Source organism: Globicephala melas, chromosome 13 (assembly GCF_963455315.2).
Source record: "Globicephala melas chromosome 13, mGloMel1.2, whole genome shotgun sequence".
Taxonomy (NCBI): Eukaryota; Metazoa; Chordata; class Mammalia; order Artiodactyla; family Delphinidae; genus Globicephala; species Globicephala melas.
The window spans coordinates 89,253,370-89,279,729 of record NC_083326.1 but is presented as its reverse complement, the minus strand read 5'-3'; the positions used below and the strand labels follow the sequence as shown (position 1 = coordinate 89,279,729).

At 51.5% G+C, this 26,360-nt stretch overlaps 1 protein-coding gene across 7 annotated transcripts; it reads right to left on the bottom strand.

Moving 5' to 3' along the window:
- Positions 1–1,390: 1,390 nt before the first annotated feature.
- P2RX2 (purinergic receptor P2X 2) lies at positions 1,391–25,673 on the bottom strand. Of its 7 annotated transcripts, none has more exons than XM_070046962.1 (14): positions 25,365–25,673; positions 25,058–25,253; positions 4,771–4,955; positions 4,340–4,475; positions 4,160–4,231; positions 3,974–4,049; positions 3,796–3,892; positions 3,542–3,622; positions 3,272–3,410; positions 2,765–2,895; positions 2,438–2,528; positions 2,252–2,317; positions 2,088–2,165; positions 1,392–1,816 (listed from the first exon to the last, which is right to left on the bottom strand). In XM_070046962.1, exons 3-14 carry the CDS (start codon positions 4,944–4,946, stop codon positions 1,592–1,594), a joined length of 1,368 nt encoding a protein of 455 aa, XP_069903063.1. In that variant the 5' UTR covers positions 4,947–4,955; positions 25,058–25,253; positions 25,365–25,673; the 3' UTR covers positions 1,392–1,591. The 7 variants fall into 7 exon arrangements, with proteins under 7 accessions (XP_069903064.1, XP_069903063.1, XP_069903065.1 ...); XM_070046964.1 differs by having other exon boundaries at positions 1,656–1,895; XM_070046963.1 differs by lacking the exon at positions 2,252–2,317 and having other exon boundaries at positions 1,391–1,816.
- Between the last annotated feature and the right edge of the window lie 687 nt (positions 25,674–26,360).

Here is a 26,360-nt window from a genome sequence, read left to right as displayed (position 1 = left end):
AGTAACTGACGTCTGTCTCTCTGGGTTTGTTGGCCCCTGGGTACTGCCCACCAGGCGCATCCAGGCCCAGTGACTGCAAGAAACCTGACTCGGCTTGGAAGGGGATGGAGCCCATCAGCCCCCAGATGGAGATCAAATCAAATTAGGGCCGAGTTGGGGAGGAGGAGGGCTAACGGCGCTTCCTGGAAGCAGAGCCGGAGACGTCCCAGGGGAGCACGGAGGAACGAGGAGGTGGGGCTGCGTGTCTCGCCCACCCCCCCACCCCACTGTGCTCCCTGCAGCGGGGCCGGGGGTGCCAGCGGAGGCCAGCTTAGGGGCTGGGGGCATCTGGGGCGGTGGAGGTCCTAGGGTCACTCTCATGCTTGGGGATGGGAAACCTGAGCCCCTGGCCCTGGTTCTTGAGCTGCAGCCCAGCTCCAACTGGAAAAGCTGGTTTCTGTAAAACTAGAGCTGGATGTCACAGGCATTTGAGTGACCCAGGGAGCTGACGAGCATAGGAGAATCTGCAGGGCGGCTGGGTGGGGGCTTCTCAAGGGTTTGTGGCTCCAGTGAGTGGTGCTGGTCTCGTTGGCAGGTGGGGAGGCCAGCTCTGACTTTGGGAGTGACGGGGTCACAGGTGAAAGGATCTGTGGGAGGGACTATGCCTCCTCAGGTCTGTGCACCATCATACCCGTTGCTGGGGAAACCACCGTCCAATCAGGTCGTGGTGTCTTCAGAGCAGGGCCTGGCCAGGCAGAGCTGCTAAGTGGAATGACCACTGTAGCATCCAAGGCCGTAACCAGATTACCGGTAGGCCTGATCCAGCTAGTGCCGGCTTCCCACACTCCTCCAACCTCGTTCTGCCCTGTCCACCCCTGTTCCCCAGCACCGAATTCCTTCCTCCACCCCAATCCCCATTTGAAATAATAGAGCCGCAGGGCCTGGGCGGGCATTTTGGTGTGAGCCTAAGCTTTCAGTTTTCCTTGGGTACAACTCTCATCGCCTCCCTCCTGGCTTTCTTCCTCCTTGAGAGGTTTGGGGTCTAGGAGGAGCCTTTTCCTGTATTTTGAGGTTTGGGGCCCGGGATGAGCCCTGCAGGAAGCTGGTAAGTGCACTGCCTGAAAGACATGCTGGGATGAGTCTAGGGGTCCTTGTGCGCTCTCAGCCTGTGTGTCCCCCACCTCCACTGGCCCCCAGGTCAGACATGACTGTAGCCTGGCTGGACGTGGGGGCAGCAGACACATCCACACACTCTGCACGCAGGCTGGCTAGAGGGGCGATACGGAGGGCCAAGCACACCAAAAGAGAGACCCCGTGCGCAAAGACCTGCCATTGCATGTTTGTTTGTCTTTTTAAGAGCCTGAACATGCTTTTCCCCGAAGACGAGGCCAGGAGGGTCTGGTCACAGCTTTATTGGATTCTGGATGTGTGATTTCCTGGCTATGAGGTGAGTGAAGGGTCGGGGTGGGGGTGGGGGGTGGGGGGGAGGAGCAAAGAGCCTGGGAGGAGAACAGCTAGGGAGAAGGTGGAGGTGGGGACTTGCCCCCTACAGGCCCCTGGGCAGTTGGGGGACAAGATGGACAGGCCGGGATCAGGTGCCGTCCCCTTCATGTCATCCCACTGCCTGGTTGCACGGGGCCCTTTGGCTGCTGGTTTTGCTGCGACGCAGTGTTGAGGTGTGTGGGCAGGGCCCAGGTCCAAGGTCCAAGCCATGCTGCCCTGGGGAGTGGGGCGCTCCTGGGGCCACAGACTTCAGGGGCCCCCAACAGGCCCAGGTCTTCAGTGCAGCACGACAGAAGGTGGGAGTGGGCTCAGAGCTGGGCCAATCCTCGGGCGTCTGTGAGAGCGCAGTCCTGTTGGGAAGGCTCAGAGGTGCCAAGCCCTGGTCCTGCACCCCGCTTGGGAGCGTCCACCATCTGCTCAGACGGGGCAGAGGTGGGGCAAGGCAATGGGGGTGGGACAGCCCAGGCCTGGCTCTGCCCCTCACCTTGCGGTTGGCCAGCCTGGCCTGGGTCTGCGGAGCAGGGATAGGGTGGGGGAGGGCCCTGGCCCAAAACAAGGGCCAGGGTCACAGGCCAGCTGCCTGAGGAAGGCCCTGGAGTACACACCTTGTCAAATTTCTTATGGCTGTAGACCTTGTTTTTGTTCATGAACGTTAGCAAGATCCAGTCGCACAGGAAGGAGCCCTGAGACCAGCAAGACCAATGCGTTAGAGCCTGGCACCTGCCCCCCCGTCCCCCCACCCCCCGTGACCCTAGTGTGCATCCCTTACCACCCCGATAGAGGTCAGCGCTGTGGCCAGGTTAATGATGGTGGGAATCAGGCTGAACTTCCCTGCCTGGAGGCAAAGAGGCTGCCTGAGATGCGGGAGTGGGGCTCAAGGGAGGCGTGGGGTGTGGTAGGAGAGATTGAGGCTGGGCCAGCCCAAGCCTCAGGTAGGCAAGGTGGGCTGGTTTACCTGTCCGTGCACGATGACGTCAATTCGGATCCCGTAGGCTTTGATGAGTGTGCGGGTGGTGGTACCGTTTACTTTGTAGTACTTGGCGAACCTAGGGCGGAATGACCCGGAAGCACGTCAGAATCTGGGAGGGAATGACCCGGGTGCAGGAAACCTGGCCACCTGACCCTGAGGAGCATGACGGGGGGCGCACCTGTTGCCCAAATGGGGCAGCTCCAAGACTCAGCCGACCACTGGCGCCCCTGAACCTTTGGGCACCTGCCCTGTTGACTCCTGGACCTCCACGGCTAGGGCAGACGAGGACCCAGTGTCCCAAGGCCAAGGTACCTGAAGTTGTAGCCAGATGAGGCTGGGACATGCTTGGGGTCGAGCCTCCGGAAGGAGTATTTGGGGTTGCACTTTGACGCCGACAGGTCCAGGTCACAGTCCCAGTTGATAATGACCCCAATTACACCACCCTGTCCAGAAGTGGGCACAGACACGGGGTCAGGGTGGGCTCACAGAGAGGACCTTCAACAGCCCCAAGGTCCTGCTGAGGCTATGTGTGGGGTGCATACTGTGAGGCACCCAGGGCAGCTCAGGGCAGAGAGCTGGGGAAGGGGGCTCGAGTGCCCTGCTTCTGAGGCACAAGGGGATGCCAGGAGTCAATAATTTAGCAGGAGCCATGCACACCCAGATGGGTCAGACGATCGTGTTTCTCTTTCCTCTGCCCAAGCAGGGCCAGGGCTGGCCAAGACTGCAGACGGACTCGGCTGTAATGAGACCCTTTGTGTGCAGGTGGGAGCCAGCACCTGGACGGACAGCTGTCCCACCCACTCTCCCTGGTGCCCTCACCGAGTGTGCCAGCTGCGTGAAGTTTTCCCCTGCCTGCTCCACGATGTAGCCCAGCTTGAAAATGGGGCAGTAGAGGTCAGAGACCTCATGGAATGTGCAGTGTTTCAGGTAGCCATCCTTCCGGTTCTCGATGTTGCCCCTAAAGACAAGGCCTAGTGGCATCAGATGGGGAGGGAGCAGAAGCCATGCACCCCCAAACAACACATTCCAAGAGGCAACCCCCCCCCCCCCGCAGCCCATCCCTTGTCGCCACGCGCTAATGGCTCTTACTTGGAGAACTGGAATTTGGGGTAGTGGATGCTGTTCTTGATGAGGATGGTGAAATTGGGGGCCATCTTACCGAGAAACTGGCTGAGGAGGCACAAACCGGGTGTGTTTAGTCTCCCCTTCTCCCGGTCCCCCAGGCTCCCCTGCTGCGCTGCCCCTCCCGTCCTTCTCCCCCCACACACCCCGACTCCGGTCAGGTAGGAGAAAGGAGCAAAGGAGCTTGGCCCCAGGTGGGTGGGGACAGCGGGTGTGCACACCTGACTGAGGCCCCGTCCTCCACCGGGCACCAGGCGGACACCTCGCAGGTCTTGGAGGACCCGTGGTAATAAGGCACGCAGCGCCCGGTCCGCAGGCCTGTGGGCAGACGCGCGCTCAGGTGGCAGATGCGCCCTCAGGGGCGCGGCCCGCCCCCGCCCCCAGTTGGCACACACTGACCGTTTCCCAGCATGTCCAGCTGCCCAGCCACGCAGTCCTCGTCCGAGTCGCACGTGGCGTTTCTGACCCTCATACTCTAGGGAGGAGGCTGCTTGGTCAGGGGCCCGACACTCTTTTCCCCCAGGCACAGCGGACCAGGCAGGGCCCCTCCCTCCCGCCCCGGCTCTGCTCTCTACCCGACCTCACCTCGGCGCAGGTTCCGAGGGTCTGGAAGGGGGTGACCTCGATCCTGGTGATGATGCTGAACACGCTGCCCCCCTGGGCTCAGAAACAAGGGACGGTCGGCCGGCGCCGGGCAGCTCGGCCGCCGCTCGGTCCCACCCTCGGGGTGCTCGGAGGGGGGGGGGCGGGGCCCGAGTGGCGCACCTCGGGGGGTTTCACGTACTCCTCCACGTCCCACACTTTGTTCTCGGACGAAGTGATGCCCTTGACCTTGGTGATGACGGAGCTCTCGGGGCCCGTCTCCCTGTCCTGGTAGCTCTTTTGCACGATGAACACGTACCTGTGCGAACGGGCAGGGCCGGCTCTGGAGGCGACCCCGCGGCAGGCCCGGGACCCCTCCCCTGCCGAGTCAGCTCGACTCCGGCGGGATCGAGGCTGCGTCACCGTCTCTCGGGGGCCGGCCGGGTAGGCTCTGCGGCGCCCGAGGGGCCAGCCTGGCGGCGGCCGCCGGCATTCTCCTCGCCACCTGCCCAGAGCGGCCCCTCCAACCTGGGACGTCCCGGTGGCGCCCTCCCGTACGCTCCTGACCCCGCTGGACACCCCCTGCCGCCGGGTCTCCCCCCGTGCGCACCCACCACACGAAGTAGAGCAGAATGAGCAGCTGCACCGTGCGGTACACGATGCCCAGGCGCCGGTTCTTCACCACGATCACCTTGGGCGTCTCGTAGTCCCAGAACGCGGACCAGCAGCTCCGGGCCAGGCGTCGGGCCGCGGCCGTCCCCGCGGGGGTCTTGGGCTCGGCCGCCGCCATGGCCCCGAGCTGCTGGGACAGGAAATCGGGCTGGGGGGCGCCGGCGTGGCCGCCTCCCGGGCGTGGCCTCGCGCTCCCCGCCCTGTCCCGCCTCGCCCCGCCCCAGGTCGGTCCCCGAGCCGCGGGGGCGCCGGGCGTAGACACGCAGCGCACCTGGCAGGTGTCGCCAGGTGGGGCCCCGAGCGGGCAGGGTCGGGGTCGCGGCAGCCGTCGCCCCCAGCCCGCTCAGGGAGGGCGCGAAGACGGTGCAGGCCCTCGCGTCCCTCGGGAGGACACTTAAAACTCGGGGGGAAGACGCGGCAGAGCACTGCCCGCCTCCTCTGCGTCTCCGCCGGTGTCTGATGCGCAGCGCGCACTAAACCCGAAGAGCAATCCCTTTAAAAAAATATATGTATATTTACCCAATTTTGTTGGGATACAACCGACGCGTGAAGTTTTGTAAGTTTAAGGTGCACAAGGAGATGATTTCCCAAGAGCAATCCTTGATTCGTGTCCGCGGTTCCCCGCAGCTCGGCAAAGGCACCCCTGCCTCCAGGGTTCAGACAAAAAATCTGGATCTCTTTCTTTGCCCTAACAGTCCTCTCGCTTTTGTCTACAGATACACGTCAGGGCTGTTGGGTTCTAGCCCCTTCCCCCACACACAAAGCGCCCCGCCGCGTTTCTCACCTGGATTTCCGCACTCTAGGCTTCTACCCATTTCCGTCTCTTGTTTTGTTTCCTATACAGCTCGGGGGAAACATGTTTTTGTTTTTACTTTTTGTACCTCTACCCCCACCTCATTATTTTGGACCAAATCCCAGACATCGTACTATTTCACAAAATGATAAATGTTTTACACATTTTTGAGGTGAAATTCACATAGCATTTAATTAGCCGTTTTAATGAACAATTCATTGAAGTTTAGTACACTCACAATATTGTGCAACCACCATCATCTACTTCCAAAACATTCTAATCATCACCAGATAAAACCCCATGCCCATCAAGAACTTCCCGTCCCCCTGCTCCTTGCACATACTGGCAACCACCAATCTACCTTCTCTCTATGGATTTATCTACTTTGGATATTTCAAATAATGGAATCGTAGAATATTTGCCTTTTTGTGTTTGACTTCTTTCACTTAGCGTAATGTTTTCAAGGTCCATCTGGGTTGTAGCATGTGTCAGTACTCCACCCCCTTTTATGGCAGACCAATATTGCACTGTATGCATATTCCACAATTTATCTGTTCATCCACTGATAGACATTTGAGCTTTTATATTTTATATTTTGGCTACTGTAACTAGTGCTGCTATGAGCATCCGGGTACAAGTATTTGAACAACTATTTTCAATTCTTTGGTGTATATGCCTAGGAGTGGAATTTCTGGGTCATATGGTAATTTTGTGTTTAACTTTTTGAAGAACCATCAAAATGTCTCCCGAGCAGCTGAACCATTTTACATTCCAGTTAGCAATATACAAGGATTCCAGTTTCTATACATCCTTTTCAACACTTGTTATTTTCCACTCACTTATGGCCATCCTAGTGGGTGAAATTATATAATTTATTTGGATTAATGTCTATTCAAGTCCCTTGCCCATTTAAAAAATATTTATTTATTTGGCTGCATCGGGTCTTAGTTGCAGGATCTTTCGTTGTGGCACCCGGGCCCTTCGTTGCAGCACGTGGGCTTCGCTCTAGTTGTGGCATGCAGGCTCCTCTCTAGTTAGAGCACAGGCTCAGTAGTTGCAGCGCACAGGCTCTCTAGTTGTGGCATGTGAGCCCTAGAGCATGCAGGCTTAGTTGCCTCGTGGTATGTGGGATCTTAGTTCCCAGACCAGGGATTGAACCCATGGCCCCCACATTGGAAGGCAGATTCTTAACCCCTGGATCACCAGGGAAGTCCCACCTTGCCCATTTTTTAATTGGGTTAAAAAATTTTGCTGTTCAGTTGTAAGAATTCTTTATGTATTCTGGATAGTAGACCCTTATCAGATATATGATTTTCAAATATTTTGTCCCATTGTAGGTTGTCTTTTCACTTTATTGGTAATGACCTTTGATGCACAAAAGTCTTTATTTATTTTGCGGGATTCAGGCCTCTCACTGCTGTGGCCTCTCCCATTGCGGAGCACAGGCTCCGGACGCACAGGCTCAGCGGCCATGGCTCACGGTCCCAGCCGCTCCGTGGCATGTGGGATCTTCCTGGACCGGGGCATGAACCCGTGTCCCCTGCATCGGCAGGCAGACTCTCAACCACTGCGCCACCAGGGAAACCCAGAAGTCTTTTATTTTGATGAAGTCCAATTTATCTATGTTTTCTTTTGTTGTTTCTGCTTCTGGTGTCATTTCTAAAATCCACTGCCAAATCCAAGGTCATGAAAATTTACCCCTGTTTTCTTCTAAGAGTTTTATGATTTTAGCTGTTATATTTAGATTGTTGATCTATTTTGAGTTAATCTTTGCTTATGGTGTGAGGTAGGGCTCCAACTTCATTCTTTTGCACGTGGATGTTCAGTTGTCCCTGCACCATTTGTTAAAGAAACTATTCTTTACCCACTGAGGGTCTGGCATCTGTGTTGAAAATCAACTGGCCATAGACATAGAGTTTATTTCTGGGTTTTCTATTCTATTCCATTGTCCTATCTGTATTATCCTTATGCCAGCACCATACTGTTTTGATAACTATAGCTTTATAGAAAATTTTGAAATTGGAAAATGTGAGTCCTCCAACTTTGTTCTTTTTCAATATTGTTTTGGTTATTCAGTGCCCCTTGCAATGCCATATGGATTTAAGGAGCAGCCGTACCATTTCTGCAGAAAAGGCCATTGGAATCTTGATAGGGGTTGCATTGAATCTGCAGTTTGCATTGGGTAGCATAGCCATCTTAGCAATAGTAAGTCTTCCAATACATGAACATGGGGTGTCATTACATTTATTTACATCTTCTTTAATTTCTTTAAACAACGCTTTTTCATTTTTCTTATACAACTCTTTCACTTCCTTGGTTAAATCTATTCCTATGGTTTTTTGGTTTGTTTTGGATGCTATTGTAGAGAGAATTATCTTCATTTCGTTTTCTGATTGTTCATTGATGGTATGTAGAAGCACAACTGATTTTTGTGGGTTGAGCTTCTACCCTGCAACTTTGCTGAACTCATTTATTAGTTGTAGTAGTTTTCTTGTGGATTCTTTGGGATTTTCTGGATATAAGATCCTGTCATCTGCAAACAGAGACTTTCTTTTCTGATTTGGATGCCTTTTATTTATTTTTCTTGTCTGATTTTTCAGGCTAGAACTTCCAGGATTGGTGTTAAATGTTAATTTAACTTCCTTAAATGTTAACTTGTAAAATTTAGAAAAGGAGGGAACACATCTCAACTAATTCTATGAAGCTAGCATTGCTCTGTGGAAAAAAAAAAAAAAAGGAAGACATCACAAGAACAGACTAATTCCTTAAAATATAGATGCAAAAATTCTCAAAAAATGGGCTTCCCTGGTGGCGCAGTGGTTGAGAGTCTGCCTGCCAATGCAGGGGACACGGGTTCGTGCCCCGGTCCGGGAATGATCCCACATGCCGCGGAGCAGCTAGGCCCGTGAGCCATGGCCGCTGAGCCTGTGCGTCCGGAGCCTGTGCTCCGCAACGGGAGAGGCCACAACACTGAGAGGCCCGCGTACCGCAAAAAAAAAAAAAAAAAAAAAAAATCTCAAAAAAAAAGCAAACCAACTGTTAACTTAATATCCAAAAATTAGTTATATACCATATCAACAAAATAAAGGACAAAAACCACATGATCATCTCAGTAGATGCAGAGAAAGCATTTGACAAAATCTAAAACATTTCTTCATGATAACAACACTTAACAAACTAGGACTAGAAAGGAAATTTCTCAACCTGATAAAAAATAGTATCTACAAAACACCCACAGCTGATATCATTCTTTTTTTTTTTTTTTTTGCGTTACGCGGGCCTCTCACTGTTGTGGCCTCTCCCGTTGTGGAGCACAGGCTCTGGACGCGCAGGCTCAGCGGCCATGGCTCACGGGCCCAGCCGCTCCGCGGCGTGTGGGATCATTCCCGGACCGGGGCACGAACCCGTGTCCCCTGCATCGGCAGGCGGACTCTCAACCACTGCGCCACCAGGGAAGCCCTGATATCATTCTTAATGGTGAAAAGAATAAATGCTTCTCCCTAAGATCAGGAACAAGAAGGGGTTGTCCTCCCTTGGTGCCTCTAGTCAACATTGTCCTGGAGGTTCCAGCCAGGGCAAGTAGCAAGAAAATGGGGACAAAATTAAAATAGAAATAGAAAATCCTAAGGAATCCACTAAAACGTATTAGAACTAATAAGCAAGTTCAGCAAGGTTGCAAGATGCAAGATCAATACGTAACCGAGTAGGACCCTGTGGGTCCTTCCTGGGACAGACCCTCCCCTGTCCTCTGCCTGCCTCTTGTCTGTAGAAAAACTTTAGCCTCCTAGGCCTTCCCCTAGTTCCAAAGAACAAATTTAATCAGAGAAGTGAGAAAATGCAGAAAGAAAAGAAAACAGTCAAACAAGACAAAATAACAATATTTCAGCCATTAAACAAAGTCAAGGGCCTTTAGTTCTTCCTCAAGGGCTGTAGATACTATGCTGAGCCGTGTCCTTGAGCTGTTTTGCAGATACTGAAACCCCCACCAGATGGAGGAAGTTAACTGTATGCTGCCTACACGCATGTAGACCCCAGAATGGCTGGAACCTGAAGGTTGATGATGTTGACCCCCAATTACCTCACCACCAACCAATCAGAAGAAGGTCCACGAGCTGATCACCCACCCCACAACCTCCCTCCCTCACCCTGTCTTTAAAAACCTTTCCCTGAAAGCCTTCGGGGAGTTCAGGTCTTTTGAGCACTAGTTCCCTGGACTCCTCGCTTGGTACCTGCAATAAATGCTGCACTTTCCTTCATCACAACCCGGAGGCAGTGGGTTGGCTTTACTGTTTGCAGGCGAGAAGACCCAAGTTTGGTTCAGTAAAAAATATATAAGGGGCTTCCTTCCCTGGTGGCGCAGTGGTTGGGAGTCCGCCTGCCGATGCAGGGGACGCGGGTTCGTGCCCTGGTCCGGGAGGATCCCACGTGCCGCGGAGCGGCTGGGCCCGTGAGCCATGGCCGCTGGGCCTGCGCGTCCGGAGCCTGTGCTCTGCGGCGGAGGAGGCCGCAGCAGTGAGACGCCCGCGTACCGCAAAAAAAAAACAAAAACCAAAAAACATACATACATATACATATATATATATATATATATATATATATATATATATATATATATGGAATTCCCTGAGGGTCCAGTGGTTAAGACTCTGCACTTCTACTGCAGGGGGGTTGGGTTCAATCCTTGGTCGGGGAACTAAGATCCTGCAAGCCAGGCGGTGTGGCCAAAAACAGAAATATATAAAAATCAGTTATATTTACAACACTTGCAATGAGCAATCTGAAAATTAAGAAAACAGTTCCAGGAACTTCCCTGGTGGTCCAGTGGTTAAGAATCCGCCTTCCAATGCAAGGGATGTGGGTTCGATCCCTGGTCGGGGAACTAAGATCCCACATGCCTCGGGGCAACTAAGCCCCCCATCCCCACCCCGCACTGCGACTAAGACCTGACAGCCACAAATAAATAAATAAAAAGAAAAGAGTTCCATTACAATAGTATTCAAAAGAATAAAATACTTAGGAATAAATTTAACAGGACTAGTGCCCACCTTATCTGAAACCTATAAAACTTTTTTTTTTAATTAAAGAAGATCTAAGTAAGTTGGAAGACAGTCCATGTTCATGGATTGAAAGGCTTAATGATGTTAAAATAGCAATTCTTCCTGAATTTACCTACAACTTCAGCACAATCTCTATTAAAATCCCAGGTGGCTTCTTGGCAGAAATGAATAAGCTGATCCTAAAATTCATATAAAAATGCAAGGGATCCAGAGTAGCCAAAACAATCTTGAAGAAGCAGAGTGAAGTTAGAGGACTCGCATTTCCAAATTCAGACCTTACTACAAAGCTACAGTAATCAGAACAGTTACCATAGGACCCAACAATTCACTTGCACTTACTGGCATAAGGATAGAAATGTAGATGTATGGAACTGAATTGAGAACAAAGAAAGAAAATATAAATATGTAAACCAGAATAAAATAAATTGATTTTGACAATGATACCAAAATAATTCATTGGGGAAAGAGTAGTCTTCCGACAAATGGTGCTGGGACAACTGTATATCCACATGCAAAAGAATTAACTTGGACCCATACCTCACGCCATATATGAAAATTAATTCAAGATTAAAGACCTAAATGTAAAAGCTAAAACCATAACACTCTTAGAAGTAAACATAGGTGTAAATATTTGTGGACTTAGGTTTGGTGATGGATTCTTATAAATGATAACATAAGTATAAGCAAATAGAGAAAATAAATAAATTGAACTTCACCAAAATCAAAAAAATTTTGTGCTTCAAAGGACACCATCAAGAAAGTAAAAAGACAACCCATAGAATGGGAGAAAATACTTGCAAATCATAAATATGATAAGGGATTGTACCTCAAAAACTCTTACAGCTCAATAATAAAATGATAAATAACCAATTTGAAAAAGGAGCAAAGGATCTGAATAGGAAGTTTTCCACAGAAGATACACAAATGGCCAGTTAGCATATGAAATTCTACTCAACAGCATCCACTAGTAGGGAAATTCAAATCAAAACCACAGTGAGAGACCACTTCACACCCACCAGGATGGCTGTAATTGAAAAGAAGATAATAACAAGTGTTGGTGAGGATGTGGAAAAGTCAGATACTTTTTATGTCCAGTGGGAATGAACAGTGGTGCAGCCGCTTTGGAAAACTGTCTGGCAGTCTCTCAAAAGGTTAAACCTAGAGTTATCACAGGACCCAACAATCCACTTCTAGGTGGAACACCCAGAGGACACGAAAACGTGTCCCCACGGAAACTTGTACAGAAGTGTTCACGGCAGCATTATCCATAATGGTTAAAATTGGAAAGAGCCCAAATGTCCATCAACTGATAAATAAATAGTATGTGGTATATCCATACAACAGAATGACTCTGCAATGAAAAAAATGAAGGACCTTTTACGTTACAATGTGAGTGAAGCTTGAAAAAATTTTGCTCATTGAAAGAAGGGAGTCCCTGGAGACCACCTGTTGTATGAATCCACTCATATGGAATGTGCAGAGCAGGCAAATCCATAGAGCTGGAAAGCAGATTAATGGTTGCCAGGCACTGGGTGGGGGAGATGGGGAGTGAGGGCTACAGAGCCCTGGGACCTCCAGGGGGCCACGGTGGGATGCGGCCCTGCTCCCTCGTTGCCTGCGACCTGGAGGCAACAGAGACCCTTCCCTGGGGTGTTGCCCTGCTCCTGGGCCCACGGATGCTGCTGTCAGCAGAGGCGGTTTCTCCCTGTGCCTTGAAGGGGAGTGGCTGGCCAGTCTGCCCAGCACGGGTTACAGGAGCACACAGTACAGGGCTCTCCACTGGCCAGGGGCTGGTCGCTGTGTGTGGCCCACTAGTGGCCTGACCCCAACAACTGCGGCATTCAACATCTGGCACTGACCCCACGAACAGTGGTCGTGAGGGAGGAGAGGTGTGAGCAGCTCTGAGAGGCTGTCACACGGTTCAGGAAAGAAGAGAAACTGGGGAGAAGTGATAAATGGACTTGGTGGGCCCCAGGCAAGAGGATTTTTAAAAAGGTTCACACCTGGGGCTTCCCTGGTGGTGCAGTGGTTGAGAGTCTGCCTGCCAATTCAGGGGACACGGGTTCGAGCCCTGGTCTGGGAAGATCCCACATGCCGCAGAGCAACTAGGCCCGTGAGCCACAACTACTGAGCCTGTGGGTCTGGAGCCTGTGCTCCGCAACAAGAGAGGCCAAGGTAGTGAGAGGCCCGCGCACCGCGATGAAGAGTGGCCCCCGCTCGCCGCAACTAGAGAAAGCCCTCGCACAGAAACGAAGACCCAACACAGCCAAAAATAAATAAATAAATTTATATATTAAAAAAAAAGGTTCACACCTAAAATGTCAGGGCAAAATACTGGCGTTTCAGGGATAGAAAGAAACCCACACGAACAGGGAGATTTCTCCCCTGCAGGTCACCCTCCTCCCCCTGGGCAAAGTCCTGCCCGGCCAGCTGTGGCAGGGGTTCTGTCTTCTGAAAACGTATAATGTTTTTTCCTTATCTTTTCGCAGAAGAAAAGGTATGTTATAAAATCTCGTTTGTCCAAGAGTTTAGTGATTTCTTTCACTGTTTGAGAAGAGTGTTATGATCATGCTGAGGACGACAGGACAGCTGCAGGGTGCCCCCAGGAAGGTGGCTTTGCCGTGTGCACCCGCCCCATTAGAACTCTCCCGTTAGCAGCCTCTCAAAGTCAGTGCGAAGCCTGTGTCTGGACCCCAAACGCTCATTGTGAGGTTCAGGTGAGTTGTCTTGAAGCGTCCTGGAAGGAAAATTAAAAGTGGAAAGTCCTAATGCAAACTTCAGGCTGGGAGGAAACAAGCATGGCCCCAACCACAGAGTCAGTGGTGACAGTTAAGGTGTCAGTTAAAATCTACAATCTGCATAAACATATTTAAATAAGTTAAAGAGTTTTATCAAAAGCTTTTTTCTGCATCTATTGAGATGATCATATGGTTTTTATTCCTCAGTATGATAATGTGGTGTATCATACTGATTGATTTGCCAATATTGAAAAACCCTTGCATCCCCGGGATAAATCCCACTTGATCATGGTGTATGATCCTTTTAATGTATTATTGGAGTCAGTTTGCTAGTATTTTGTTGAGGATTTTTGCATCTGTGTTCATCAGTGATACTGGCCTGTAATTTGCTTTTTTTGTGATATCTTCATCTGATTTTGGTGATGGTGGCCTCATAGAATGAGTTTGAAATTTTCCTTCCTCTGCAATTTTTTTGGAATAGTTTCAGAGGATAGATGCTAACTCTTCTCTAAATGTTTGGTACAATTCACCTGTGAAGCCATCTGGTCCTGGATATTTGTTCCTTGGGAGTTTTTAAATTACTGACTCAGGGAATTCCCTGGTGGTCCAGTGGTTGGGACTCCGTGCTTTCACTGCCGTGGGCCCAGGTTCAATCCCTGGTCAGGGAACCAAGATCCGGCAAGCCATGTGGCGTGGCCAAAAACACTGCTTCAATTTCAGTACTGGTAATTGGTCTGTTTATATTTTCCATTTCTTCCTGGTTCAGTCTTGAAAGATTGTACCTTTCTAAGAATTTATCCATTTCTTCCAGGTTGTCCATTTTATTGGTATACAGTTGCTCTTATGATCCTCTGTATTTCTGTGGTGTTGGTTGTAAATTCTCCTTTTTCATCTCTGATTTTATTGATTTGGACCCTCTCCCTTTTATTCTTGATGATTTTGGCTAAAGTTCTATCATATTTTTTTCATTTTGATATGTTTTATTTAACCTAATACATCCAAAGTATTATTGTTTCTTTTTTTATTACATAAAGAATTTAATTCATCTATGTATATACATTTTATATAATATTCTTTTCCAGTATGGTTTATCATAGGATATTGAATATAGTTCCCTGTGCTGTACAGTAGGACCTTGTTGTTTATTCATTCTATATATAAAAGCTTACATCTGCTAACCCCAACCTCCCACTCCATCCCTCCCCCACCCCCTCCTCCCCCTTGGCAACCACCAGTCTGTTCTCTATGTCCATGAGTCTGTTTTTTGTTTCACAGATAAGTTCATTTCTGTCATATTTTAGATTCCACAAATAAGTGATATCACCTGGTATGTGTCTTTCTCTTTCTGACTTACTTCACTTAGTATGATAATCTCTATTTGCAAGATTTATCAGTTTTGTTTATCTTTTCAAAGAACCAGCTTTTAGTTTCGTTGATCTTTTCTATTTTTTTTAGTCTCTATTTCATTTATTTCTGCTCTGATCTTTATGATTTCTTTCCTTCTACTAACTTTGGGTTTTGTTTCTTCTTCTTTCTCTAGTTGCTTTAGACATAAGGTTAGGTTGTTTATTTGAGATTTTTCTTGTTTCCTGAGGTAAGCTTTTATTGCTGTAAACTTCCCTCTTAGAACTGCTTTTGCTGCATCCCATAGGTTGTGGATCATTGTGTTTTCATTTTCATTTGTCTAGGTATTTTTGATTTCCTCTTTGATTTCTTCAGTGAGCCATTGGTTGTTTAGTAGCATATTGTTTAGCCTGGACACATGTTTGTGTGTTTTGCAATTTTTTATCTTGTAGTTGATTTCTAGCCACATAGCATTGTGGTTGGAAAAGATGCTTGACATGATTTCAATTTTCTTAAATTTACCAAGGCCTGCTTTGTGGCCCAGCATGTGATCTATGCTGGAGAATGTTGCATGTGTTTTTTTTTTTTTTTTTTTTGCGGTACGCGGGCCTCTCACAACAGACTGTTGTGGCTTCTCCTGTTGCGGAGCACAGGCTCTGGATGCACAGGCTCAGTGGCCATGGCTCACGCACGGGCTTAGTTGCTCCGCAGCATGTGGGATATTCCTGCACTGGGGCACGAACCTGTGTCCCCTGCATCGGCAGGCAGACTCTCAACCACTGCACCACCAGGGAAGCCCTGCATGTGCTCTTGAGATGAACATGTATTCTGCTGCTTTCAGATGGAAATCTCTATAAATATCATAAAATTCAACATCCATTTATGACAAAAACTCTTCAGAAAGTGGGCACAGAGAGAATATACTTCAACATAATAAAAGCCATATATGACAAGCCCATAGCTAACATCAATGGTGAAAAGTTGAAAGCATTTCCTCTAAGATCAGGAAAAAAAGACAAGGATGCCCACTCTCACCAGTTTTATTCAATGCAGTTTTGGAAGTCCAAGACATAGCAGTAAGAGAAGAAAAAGAAATAAAAGGGTTCCAAACTGGAAAAGAAGAAGTAAAACTGTCACTGCAGATGACATGACACTATACATAGAAAATCCTAAAGATGTTACTAGACAACTACTAGAGCTCATCAGTGAATTCAGTAAAGTTGCAGGATAAAAAATTAATACACACAAATCTGTTGCATTTCTATACACGAACAATGAAATATCAGAAAGGGAAATTAAGGAAGCAATCCCAATTTACCATCGCATCAAACAGAATAAGACACTTAGGAATAAACCTATCTAAGGAGACACAGACCTGCACTCTAAAAACTATAAGATGCTGATGAAAGAAATCAAAGATGACACAAACAGATAGAAAGATATACCATGTTCTTGGACTGGAAGAATCAATATTGTCAAAATGACTATACTAGCCAAGGCAATCTATAGATTCAGTGCAACCTCTATCAAATTACCAATGGCATTTTTCACAGAACTAGAACAAAAAATTTTAAAGTTTGTATGGAAACACGAAAGACCCCAAATAGCCAAAGCAATCTAGAGAAAGAAGAACAGAGCTGGAGAAATCAGGCTCCCTGACTTCAGACTATACTACAAAGCTACAGTAATCAAAACAGTATGGTACTGGCACAAAAACAGACACATAGATCAACAGAACAGAATAGAGAGCCCAGAAACAAACCTACACACTTATGGCCAATTAATCTATGACAAAGGAGGCAAAAATATACAATGGAGAAAAGACATTCTCTTCAATAGTGGTGCTGGGAAAACTGGACAGCTACATGTAAAAGAATGAAATTAGAACATTCTCTAACACCATACACAAAAATAAACTCAAAATGGATTAAAGACTTAGATGTAAGACCGGATATTATAAAACTCCTAGAGGAAGACATAGGCGGGTCACTCTGACATAAATCACAGCAAGATCTTTTTGGATCCATCTCCTAGAGTAATGGAAATAAAAACAAAAATAAACAAACGGGACCTAATTAAACTTAAAAGCTTTTGTACAGCAAAGGAAACCATAAACAAAATGAAAAGACAACCTGCAGAATGGGAGAAAATATTTGCAAATGATGCAGTTGACAAGGGATTAATCTCCAAAATATACAAACATCTCATACAGCTCAATATCAAAACAAATAACCCAATCAAAAAATGGGCAGAAGACATAAATAGACATTTCTCCAAAGAAGACATACAGATGGCCAACAGGCACATGAAAAGATGTTCAACATCACTAATTATTAGAGAAATGCAAATCAAAACTACAGTGGGAAAAAAAAAACAAAACTGCAGTGGGATATCACCTCACACCAGTCAGAATGGCCATCATCAAAAAGTCTACAAACAATAAATGCTGGAGAGGGTGTGGAGAAAAGAAAACCCTCCTACACTGTTGGTGGGAATGTAAATTGGTACAACCACTATGGAGGACACTATGGAGGTTCCTTAAAAAACTAAAAATAGAGCTACCATATGATCCAGCAATCCCACTCCTGGGCATGTATCCAGAGTAAACCATAATTCGAAAAGATTATGTTCATTGCAGCACTATTTACAATAGCCAAGACATGGAAGCTACCTAAGTGTCCATCAACAGATGAATGGATAAAGAAGATGTGGTACATATATACAATGGAATATTACTCAGCCATAAAAAAGAATAAACTAATGCATTTGCAGCAACATGGATGGACCTAGAGATTATCATACTAAGTGAAGTAAGTCAGACAGAGAAAGACAAATATCATGTGATATCACTTATATGTGGAATCTAAAAAAATGATACAAATGAACTTATTTACAAAACTGAAATAGACTCACAGACATAGAGAACAAACTTATGGTTACCAAAGGGGAAAGTGGGGGAGGGATAAGTTAGGAGTTTGGGATTAACAGATACACACTACTATATATAAAACAGGTAAACAACAAGGTCCTACTGTATAGTACAGGGAGCTATATTCAATACCTTGTAATAATCTATAATTGAAAATAATCTAAAAAAGAATATATACATATATATAATTTTTTTGGCCACGGGGCACAGCATGTGGGATCTTAGTTCTCTGACCACGATTGAACCCGTGCCCCCTGCAGTGGCAGCGTGGAATCTTAAACACTGGACTGCCAGGGAAGTTCATATATATATAAAATTGAATCACTGCTGTACACCAGAAACAAACACAACATTGTAAATCAACTATACTTCAATTTAAAAAATGGTTAAAAAAAATAAGTTAAAGAAATTAGTTTTAGGAGGACTGATTTTTTTCTTTTTTTACTTAAAAAGGCATTTTACAAGTGAAAAACGCAAGTTATTCAATTGAATTCTAATTCCTTGGTTAAAAGGAAATGTTACTCTCTGACAAGGATAGAATTTTAAAAACGTATAAAGAACAATGTAAAAACAATGAAGTTATAAGTAAAAGTTCAAATAGATTTCCTTTTCTAAATAGCTTTATTGAGATAAAATTCACATGCTATACAATTCGCCCATTTAGAGTGTATATTTCATTGCTTTAGTAAATTTACAGAGTCGCGCAGACATCACCCCTGTAAGAAACCATATCCCGTCACCAGCTGCCCCTCCTCACCTTCTGCCATCTCCCGGGGGGTCGTGTCCACTCCTGGGGGCTGTGTCCACTCCTGGGGGTCGTGTCTAGTCCTGGGGGTCGTGTCTAGTCCTGGGGGTCGTGTCCGCTCCTGGGGGGTTCGTGTCCGCTCCTGGGGGTCGTGCCCGCTCCTGGGGGGTTCGTGTCCGCCCCTGGGGGGTTCGTGTCCGCCCCTGGGGGGTTCGTGTCCGTTCCTGGGGGGTTCGTGTCCGCTCCTGGGGGCTGTGTCCGCTCCTGGGGGTTCGTGTCCGCTCCTGGGGGGTTCGTGTCCGCTCCTGGGGGTCGTGTCCAGTCCTGGGGGTCGTATCCACTCCTGGGGGCTGTGTCCGCTCCTGGGGGTCGTGTCCAGTCCTGGGGGTCGTGTCCGCTCCTGGGGGGTTCGTGTCCGCTCCTGGGGGTCGTGCCCACTCCTGGGGGGTTCGTGTCCACTCCTGAGGGGTTCGTGTCCGCTCCTGGGGTTCGTGTCCGCTCCTGGGGGGTCGTGTCCACTCCTGGGGGTCGTGTCCACTCCCGGGGGTTCGTGTCCGCTCCTGGGGGTCGTGCCCACTCCTGGGTTCAGCCCTGGCTCTGGTCACTCCTCCTCCCACACTGACCTGGGCGTCTCTGGGGTGATGCTGGCTCCTGGGCTGGTCCCCCGGGACTCAGTGCTGTGAGGCAGCCACGTTGGGGAGGCGCCCCTGCCATTCAGCCACCGTGGACAAGCGGGTGGAGAAGTCGCGGCTTCAGGTCACTTCGCCAGCCCGGTGCCATCTGACTGCCCTTTGCCGCATGAGTCCAAGCGAGAACCACCCTGCTGAGTCCAGTCAGCCCACAGGACCCGAGAGGCAGTCACCAATTGCCCTTTGGGCCGCTGAGTTTTGGGGGCCGCTAGGCAGTGGTGGACCCCTGAAACACTGTGTGGAACTGAGCCCTTCACACCCCCGTCCCCAGAGCCCAGAGTGGGCCTGGGTCCCTGGTGCCCTCGCCCCACACACCCAGGCAGCACCCCCTGCAGTGGTCCAGCAGTGCCAGCCTCTCGTCCTGTCCTGCGTGGTGCCCAGAACTTTCTGAGACACCCTCTGGTCCTGTGAAGGTTCTTGTGCCAGCTCTCCAGGCCCGACCCTCCCATCCGTCCCCAACTCCCAGGCCCACCCCCTCCTCTGCCTGGACCTCTGTCCTGCATCCCACCACCTGGGGATCCCCACTTGGGGAAACCCGGTCCTCCCTCCCAGCATCCCCACCGCTCCCTTAGAGGCATCTTCCACACGTTATGTAATCTGTCGACAGGTCCATTTCCCACACGAGGCCAAGAACCCCCTCCGAGGCGATCAGGTGGCTGCGGACACTCAGTCTTCTTCCGCAGAGCCTGGCTTGTCGTCAATAATAAATAAGTCAGGAAATGTAACTGAATGAACACTGTGTTCAGACCACCCCGTGAGAACAAACAGGGCTGCGAATCAGGAGCCCCCCAGGCAGGCGGGTGGGGACCCTGAGAGTGCAAGAGGTGGGCTCCAGGGACCCTGAGGGGTGCTCGTGGGGAGGCAGGGCGGCTGACCGGCAGTGGGACGTCCCACGGGATGGGGCAGGGGCTGGTCCTGAGTCGGGGCGGGCAGACCCGGGGGAGCTGCGGTCGCTGGCCTGGGGCCGGCCGTCTGGGCCCACGGCTGCAGAGGCTGCGGCTGGTTCCTGGGGTTCCCACGTGGGCCAGCGTCCTGCCTTCCTGTGTGGCCCGGCCACCGGCCACTGTGTGTCCGGTTTCTCCTGAGGAGGGAGGAGACTTCTCGAGAGGGTGAAGGCGGGAACAGAGGCGGGGCTGGGAGCTGCTCCCGCGATTCTGCGGCAGCTTTGCCCCAGGCTCCCTGGAGCCTGGCTCCTGTGTGAATCTCTGTTTGGGGGCTGGGAGTCTTTTCCGGAAGCCACAGCCTGGCCAGCCTCACTTCTACACAGAGGAGCCGGTGGGACCCAAGATTCAAAGGTAGGGCCGCTGAGGATTTAAGCCGTTATCAGCTCCCAGAGGGCGTTTCTCTGCAGGGAATGTCCACTCTCACACGTTTGCTGGCACGTCTTATTCTTCTGCGTGTGAGCGCGCTGGGCGGCCTGCACGCGAGCGCTTGTCAGGGCTGTACCTGTGGGTCACCTCTCCTCGTGGGCACCAGAGGCTCAGCCGCCTCCCCGCTCGGAGAATAAGTGAGGCCGGGTGGGTATGGGACCCACACGAGGAGTTTATGCTCTAAATATGGTACCTGTGGTTGTATAATCTAATTTATCAGGATGTGTAACGTTTTGGGCAAGATTTGCTTTGTCGGGCTTTTGTCAGATTGAGACGCTGTGGCATCACACCTGACGTTGATGTCGGAAGGCAAAACCGTGGAAGGATGCCTGAGCCGAGAGACTTATAAACGAATGTCCGAGAAACGAGATTCTATCCATAGAGGATATTTCAGAACACGCAGGGGCTGCGAATGCGTGGTTCTTCAAGCTCAGGACCAGCTATGCCTCCAGGGCCCTGAGTTTAATTCTGGTAAAATGTGTACAGTACAGAATTCACCACCGTAACCATTTTTTAGGTGTACAGCTCAGGGGCACTAAGCGCCTTTTCACTGTTGTGCAACCTTCACCACCCTCATCTCCAGGACTCTTTCATCTTCCCAAACGGAAACTCTGTCCCCATAAAATAACACCCCCCACCCCCAGACCCTGGAAGCCAGCCTCCTGCTTCCCGTCTCTGTGGATTTCACTCCTCCACATAGTGGGAAGCAACCACACAGAATCTGTCCTTTGGCGCCTGGCTTATCTCACTGAGCATCACGTCCTCCAGGTTCTTCTGTGTTGTAGCAGGTGCTGGAGTGTCCTTCCTTTTTAAGGACAATAATGTTCTATTATGTGGACAATAATGTTCTATTATGTGGACAAACGTATTATGTGTCCATCCATCGATGGACCCTCGGGCTGCTCCCCCCTCGGCTGTTGTGAGTGATGGGCTGTGAGCACAGGTGGGCTGTGACCTTCCATGAACTGGACTTTCTCCAAGGGGTACGGCGTTCCCGCGCCGTGTGGGCTGTCTGATTGATCAGGCACATCGTAACCGATTGCGTAAACTGGGTCTGCGAACTTTTCAAGGGCCTAAGAAAAGGTTTGAGACCAGAAAATATTTTTTTCCTGGTTTAAAGTACAAAAAGAACACTGCAGGTTTGAAAGTTAAAGGTGTTCAAGTTGTGATTGAAATTTAGCTCTTACGTAGTTGTGACATAATGATTATATTTGATAGGTTTGATATGATGTGGGAACAGGGTTTACAAAGTTCCTACAATGGCTGTGGGGTTGCCATTTATCTTGGAAACTGCTTGTACGACTCAACTGTCTGGTGTCATTTTCCTTGAGTCGTGTGATTTGAGGCATCCGAGACCTCTGACCTGCTATGAAGGAAAACAAGTGAGTTCCCGCGCCGTCCCTGGAGCCTGTGTCCGGTGGCCCTCACAGGTCAGCAGCAAGGCAGAGCGCCGTGGTCAGCACAAGGGCGCTTGTCCAGAGCTTGCCCAGCATGGGGGCTGGTCCACCACGCAGGGGAGGAGACGGCCAAAGAGACAGGCTTCAGAGGGAACCAGCCTTGCCCACACCTGGCCTGCCAGGCTCCAGGATACAAGGCCGTCCTCGTCTGTGGGGTTGTTATGCAGCCTGGCAGACTGATACGGGCATCCCGTGTGATGGGTCAGGGGGCACATTTGGCTTCTCAGGCTGGTCCTGAGTTGGAGGAGGGGCAAAGCCAGGGAAGCTGGGGGCACTGACCTGGGGCTCGCATCTGGGGTCACTGAGAGTTTTGGCCAGCTCCCCAGGGTGGCTGCTCCAGGCTGTGGGTCTGTCTGTAGGTTCAGTCTCCCAGGACCAGAGAGTGTGTCTTGGGTTCCACCGTGGAAACACTTGTCCTCCTCCCAAGGGCCGATTCTGAGTGGAGGGACAGGATCCTGGGCGGGGCCGGGGCCTGGGAAGTGTGGGCGGCAGCGCCCGGTGAGGCCCCAGGACTCAGAACGGCCCACTCACATCTGCCGACCTGCGATGGGGTTGCAGGGAGACCTGCAGACACACTTGGACCTCTGCCGGCACGTAGGACGCACGTGTGGGAAAGGTGCGTCCCAGCTTTGCAGGTGCTTTTTTTTTTGAGGGGAAAAGTTTAAAACACTGTTGTCGAACACACGTTGAAATAGACTTTGAGGTGCTTTTTCAAAGGTAAAATTTAAAAGAGAAATGGTATTGTTGTCACTAAGACCTGCATCCTCTGCTCTCTTTTCTCTGCATCTTCATCCCTTTTCGGCATCCGCAGATCCAAATAGGGCTCTGAGTTCATGCTATTGTGTCTCTTTTGAAAGAGCAAAACTTCAGAATGAAATGCTTTAGCACTGCTTTTGTGGCTCCTGAGCTATGGCTTACTGGAGACAAATTTAACTCTAAAATTACAGAAAACCAAAACTCAGAGAAGTGATGAGTCCTGCGACTTGCCATTTTCATGAACAAAAGTGTAAACGAAGCCACTCTGAGATGTTCTGTGTTGCTCAATTCTGTCCTGACTGAAGGCACAGGGTAATTTCTGGATATTTGCATGGGGCCAAAAGAGTCTGCGCTGACAGACAGGCATGGTTCTGGAGCAAATACCAGCCTGGTTGTCTGGACAGTGTGCTCTGCGTGAGGTGCAATGTGGAGACAAACCAGACCCCTGCCCGCCCACCCCCAGGCGCCCAGCACCGCTGCCCCGCCAGGCCCCCGCCCACAACGACCTTCCTGGTCTGAGGATCTGCCCCAATCGGGCGGGCTCGGGGGGCACCAGGCCACCCCCCCCCCCCGTCTGTGCTCCACCCGGCTCTGCTCTCCGGAAGGCTCTGAGGGCTGGGCCTGCTCCAGAACAGGTGCAGGAGTTTAAAACGCAGATTTCCGCAGTGCTTCGCCAGGCAGATGACCCCGTGCTTCACGGAATCATCTGAAAACCGACGGTTCAAAGGGGGCCCACCCCTCATTTCACAGGGAGGGGAACTAGGGCCCAGAAAGGCCCGGTGGTCTCCCCAGATGCCCCGCAACAAATAAAGTGACCTGGGACAGTCTGAGGGTGAGGGCCGCGGGCCCTGAGGACACTCGTCCTGTCACATCGCAGGGTCCAGAGCTGGAGACCAGAGGGGACCGCTGCCAAGATGGGCCCAAAAGAGAAGCGAGGAGAGATTCTGGGCGCGCTAACCTCAGAGACGCTCTTGTCTAAACCAATAAAGGGCTCGATCGCTCCCCAGAGAAAGGCTGTTGAAAATACATTTTCCACTCAGTGATAAAGAGAAATTTGCTACCAAGCCCTAAAGTGACACAGAGGACCCTCAGGTGCATATTAGGAAGTGGGAAAAGCCACCTGAAAGGTGACACACTGCACAGCTGCAACCCTGGGACGGTCTGGAAAAGGCACAGCCATGGGGACGTGAAGGGATCAGGGTCGGGGTGGGCGGTGCCAGGGCTGGGGTATGAACAGGCAGAGCACAGAGGAGTTTCTGGGCAGTGAAACGACCCCATATGATTCTCAAGCGTAGGTACACTTCATACGTGTGTCCAAGCCCATCGCACGTACAACACCAAGACCGAACCCTCGTGCAACGGTGGGCTTTGGTTTATAATAATTATCAAAATCGCTGGATGGATTGCAGCAAATGTATGACACCGGCTAAGATACTGATAATGGAAACGGAGGCGGGGCAGGGGCATGTACGGGAACTCTCTGCACTTCCTGCCCAATCTTGTAAACAAAACCCCTCTAAGAAAACAATGACTATTCATGTTTAAAAATCCATCTGGATGGAGAAAGCCTGGGAAGGGGAGGGGCAGGAGCCCTGCGGGCGGGGCCTCTCGGGGGCCAACAGGCCACGCGCCACGGCCAGCACTGGGCGTCTGCTGCTGCTCTGGTTGCGGCCCGCGACCCTGGTGACGACGCGGGGGACGCACCTGCCACGGTCCCACAAGGTGAGCTACACGTCCCTGCCCCCTGTCGCTGCACAGTGCAGGGCTGCCCGCACCCAGGCCCGCGGGGCCCCTGGCTCCCAGCCCGCTTTCCTGCCCCGGCTCTGTGCTCCCTCTTCTGTCCCCCCTCCCACGCCCAGCCTGTGAGCGCGCCCGCCTCCCAAGGCTCTCAGGCCCCCGGGACAGCTGACTCCTGACTCACACCCAGGCCCGGCGCCAAGTACCCAGTCCAGTGGCCCCTGCGACCTGGGACAGAAGCTGCTCCAGGGACCCGGCGCGGCGTGGAATGGCAGGGGGCGGGCCCAGGGGAGCGGGGGGGAGGGGGCAGCGGGTGCCGGGGCGACAGTGATCAGCTCGTGTGCATCGTGGTGTGCCAGCGGAGACAATGCGACCTGGCTGTCCTGGGGGCTGTGTGTCACCGCCCTGATCCCCTCGTCCTGCCTCGTCCGCGGTGGCCCCTGCACAGGAGCAGCAGGGAGGACTCCGTGCCGCACGGCCCCCTCCCCGGGGCCCTCCTGTCTGCTTGGTCTCTAGGCGGCTCCTCCTCTGTCCTCGGGTCTCACCCGCTGGGCCGCCCCGACCCTGAGCCCAGATGCCTTTATTCTCAGCCCTTGAGAGCTGAAGTGACTTACCCAGAACAGTAAACGCGGAACAGCGGCTCTTTGGGACCCTCAGTAGTTTTGAGCTTGTGAAGGAGATTTCTGAGAGCCGAGTGGAGGGCCCCTCACAGGTGGTGGGCGGGCGGCAGGCCTGGGCTTCAGTCCAACTCCTTGTTGGCTCTGTGATCCCGGGCAGGTCACCTACCCTCTCTGAGCCGCAGCGTCTCACCTGTAAAACGTGAGAGCGTGGGGAGGGGCTGGAAGCTTCATTCATGGCACCCCTCCCTGCCTGCTGCTCGGCCGCACAGCCGCCTCTTCTGTCCTCTGTGCCTCAGTTTACCCTCTGCCTCCCTCCCCCGGCTCTCCGTCTTCTGGACCCCCGTGGTCTGCGGATGTTCCAGCACAGTGTCAGGCGGGCGAGCCAAGTTTGCAGGGTGGGGGAGAACACGGGGCTGCGGCGGGCACGGGGGGGGGGGAGCCATCGGGGAGGCCTGCGAGGAGTACTCAGAGTGCCAGAGCGGCGGCTGCGTCATCAACAGCCTGAGTTCCCAGAAGTTCTGCAGCCCCCAGGCCGTCTTCCAGCAGTGCCTGTCCTGGCAGAAGGCGTGCCCTGCCCGGGCCGGCGAGGGGCGAGAGGCCAGGGAGGGCGGACCCTGGGAAGGAGGGCTGGGAGCCTGGCAGAAGGGACCAGGTCTCCTTTTCCCGTAGCCGAACGGGCACACCTGCCTGGACCACACGGAGTGCTGGAGCGGCTGCTGCGTCACCAGCAGCTACGGGCTGCAGACGTACTGCACGGCCAAGACCATCTTCCTGCAGTGCGTGCCGTGGTGCAAGGTGAGGCCAAGGGCCGCGGGGCCGGAGGGGGGCGCCTGCTGGCTCTGACCGCTGCCCCCAGCCCAACGGGGACTACTGCACGGACCACGGCGAGTGCCGCAGCAAGTGCTGCGTCCAGCCGAACGAGGTCGACCCACACCGCTGCGTCCCCCGGAGCGGCGTCCTGGTCCAGTGCCTGCCCTGGGTGAGTCCTGGAACCGGGTCCAGCCCGCCTGTGGGGCTAACTCCAGCAACTGGCCTGAGGGCGGGCGGGCGGGCGGGCAGTGACCTGGAAGTGGTGTGTCCCCTCCCAGGAGAGGCCGCCAACTGCCTCTGCAGATCGGCCTCTGTTCCCGTTTCCTGAAGCAGAGCCCGGATGAGGCGTCAGAAAAGGGCACGGGTCATGGGGGGTGGGTTCTCAGGTCCACCAGGGTCGCAGCAGGACACAGCGCTGGATGCCCGGGGAAGGGCCAGCACAGCGGCGGGGGGCGGACCCACGGGACGGGGCAGCACCGGGACTCAC

Bases quoted from the DNA above. Each gene is read 5' to 3' on its own strand.
- P2RX2 (XM_060310320.1), bottom strand. From the start codon at position 4,946: ATGGCGGCGGCCGAGCCCAAGACCCCCGCGGGGACGGCCGCGGCCCGA. The intron at 2,529-2,764 runs GTACCTTGGCCT...ATTCCGCCCTAG, and splicing joins TCATCTGGCTACAACTTCAG to GTTCGCCAAGTACTACAAAG. The intron at 2,318-2,437 runs GTAAACCAGCCC...CTTTGCCTCCAG, and splicing joins ACGTCATCGTGCACGGACAG to GCAGGGAAGTTCAGCCTGAT.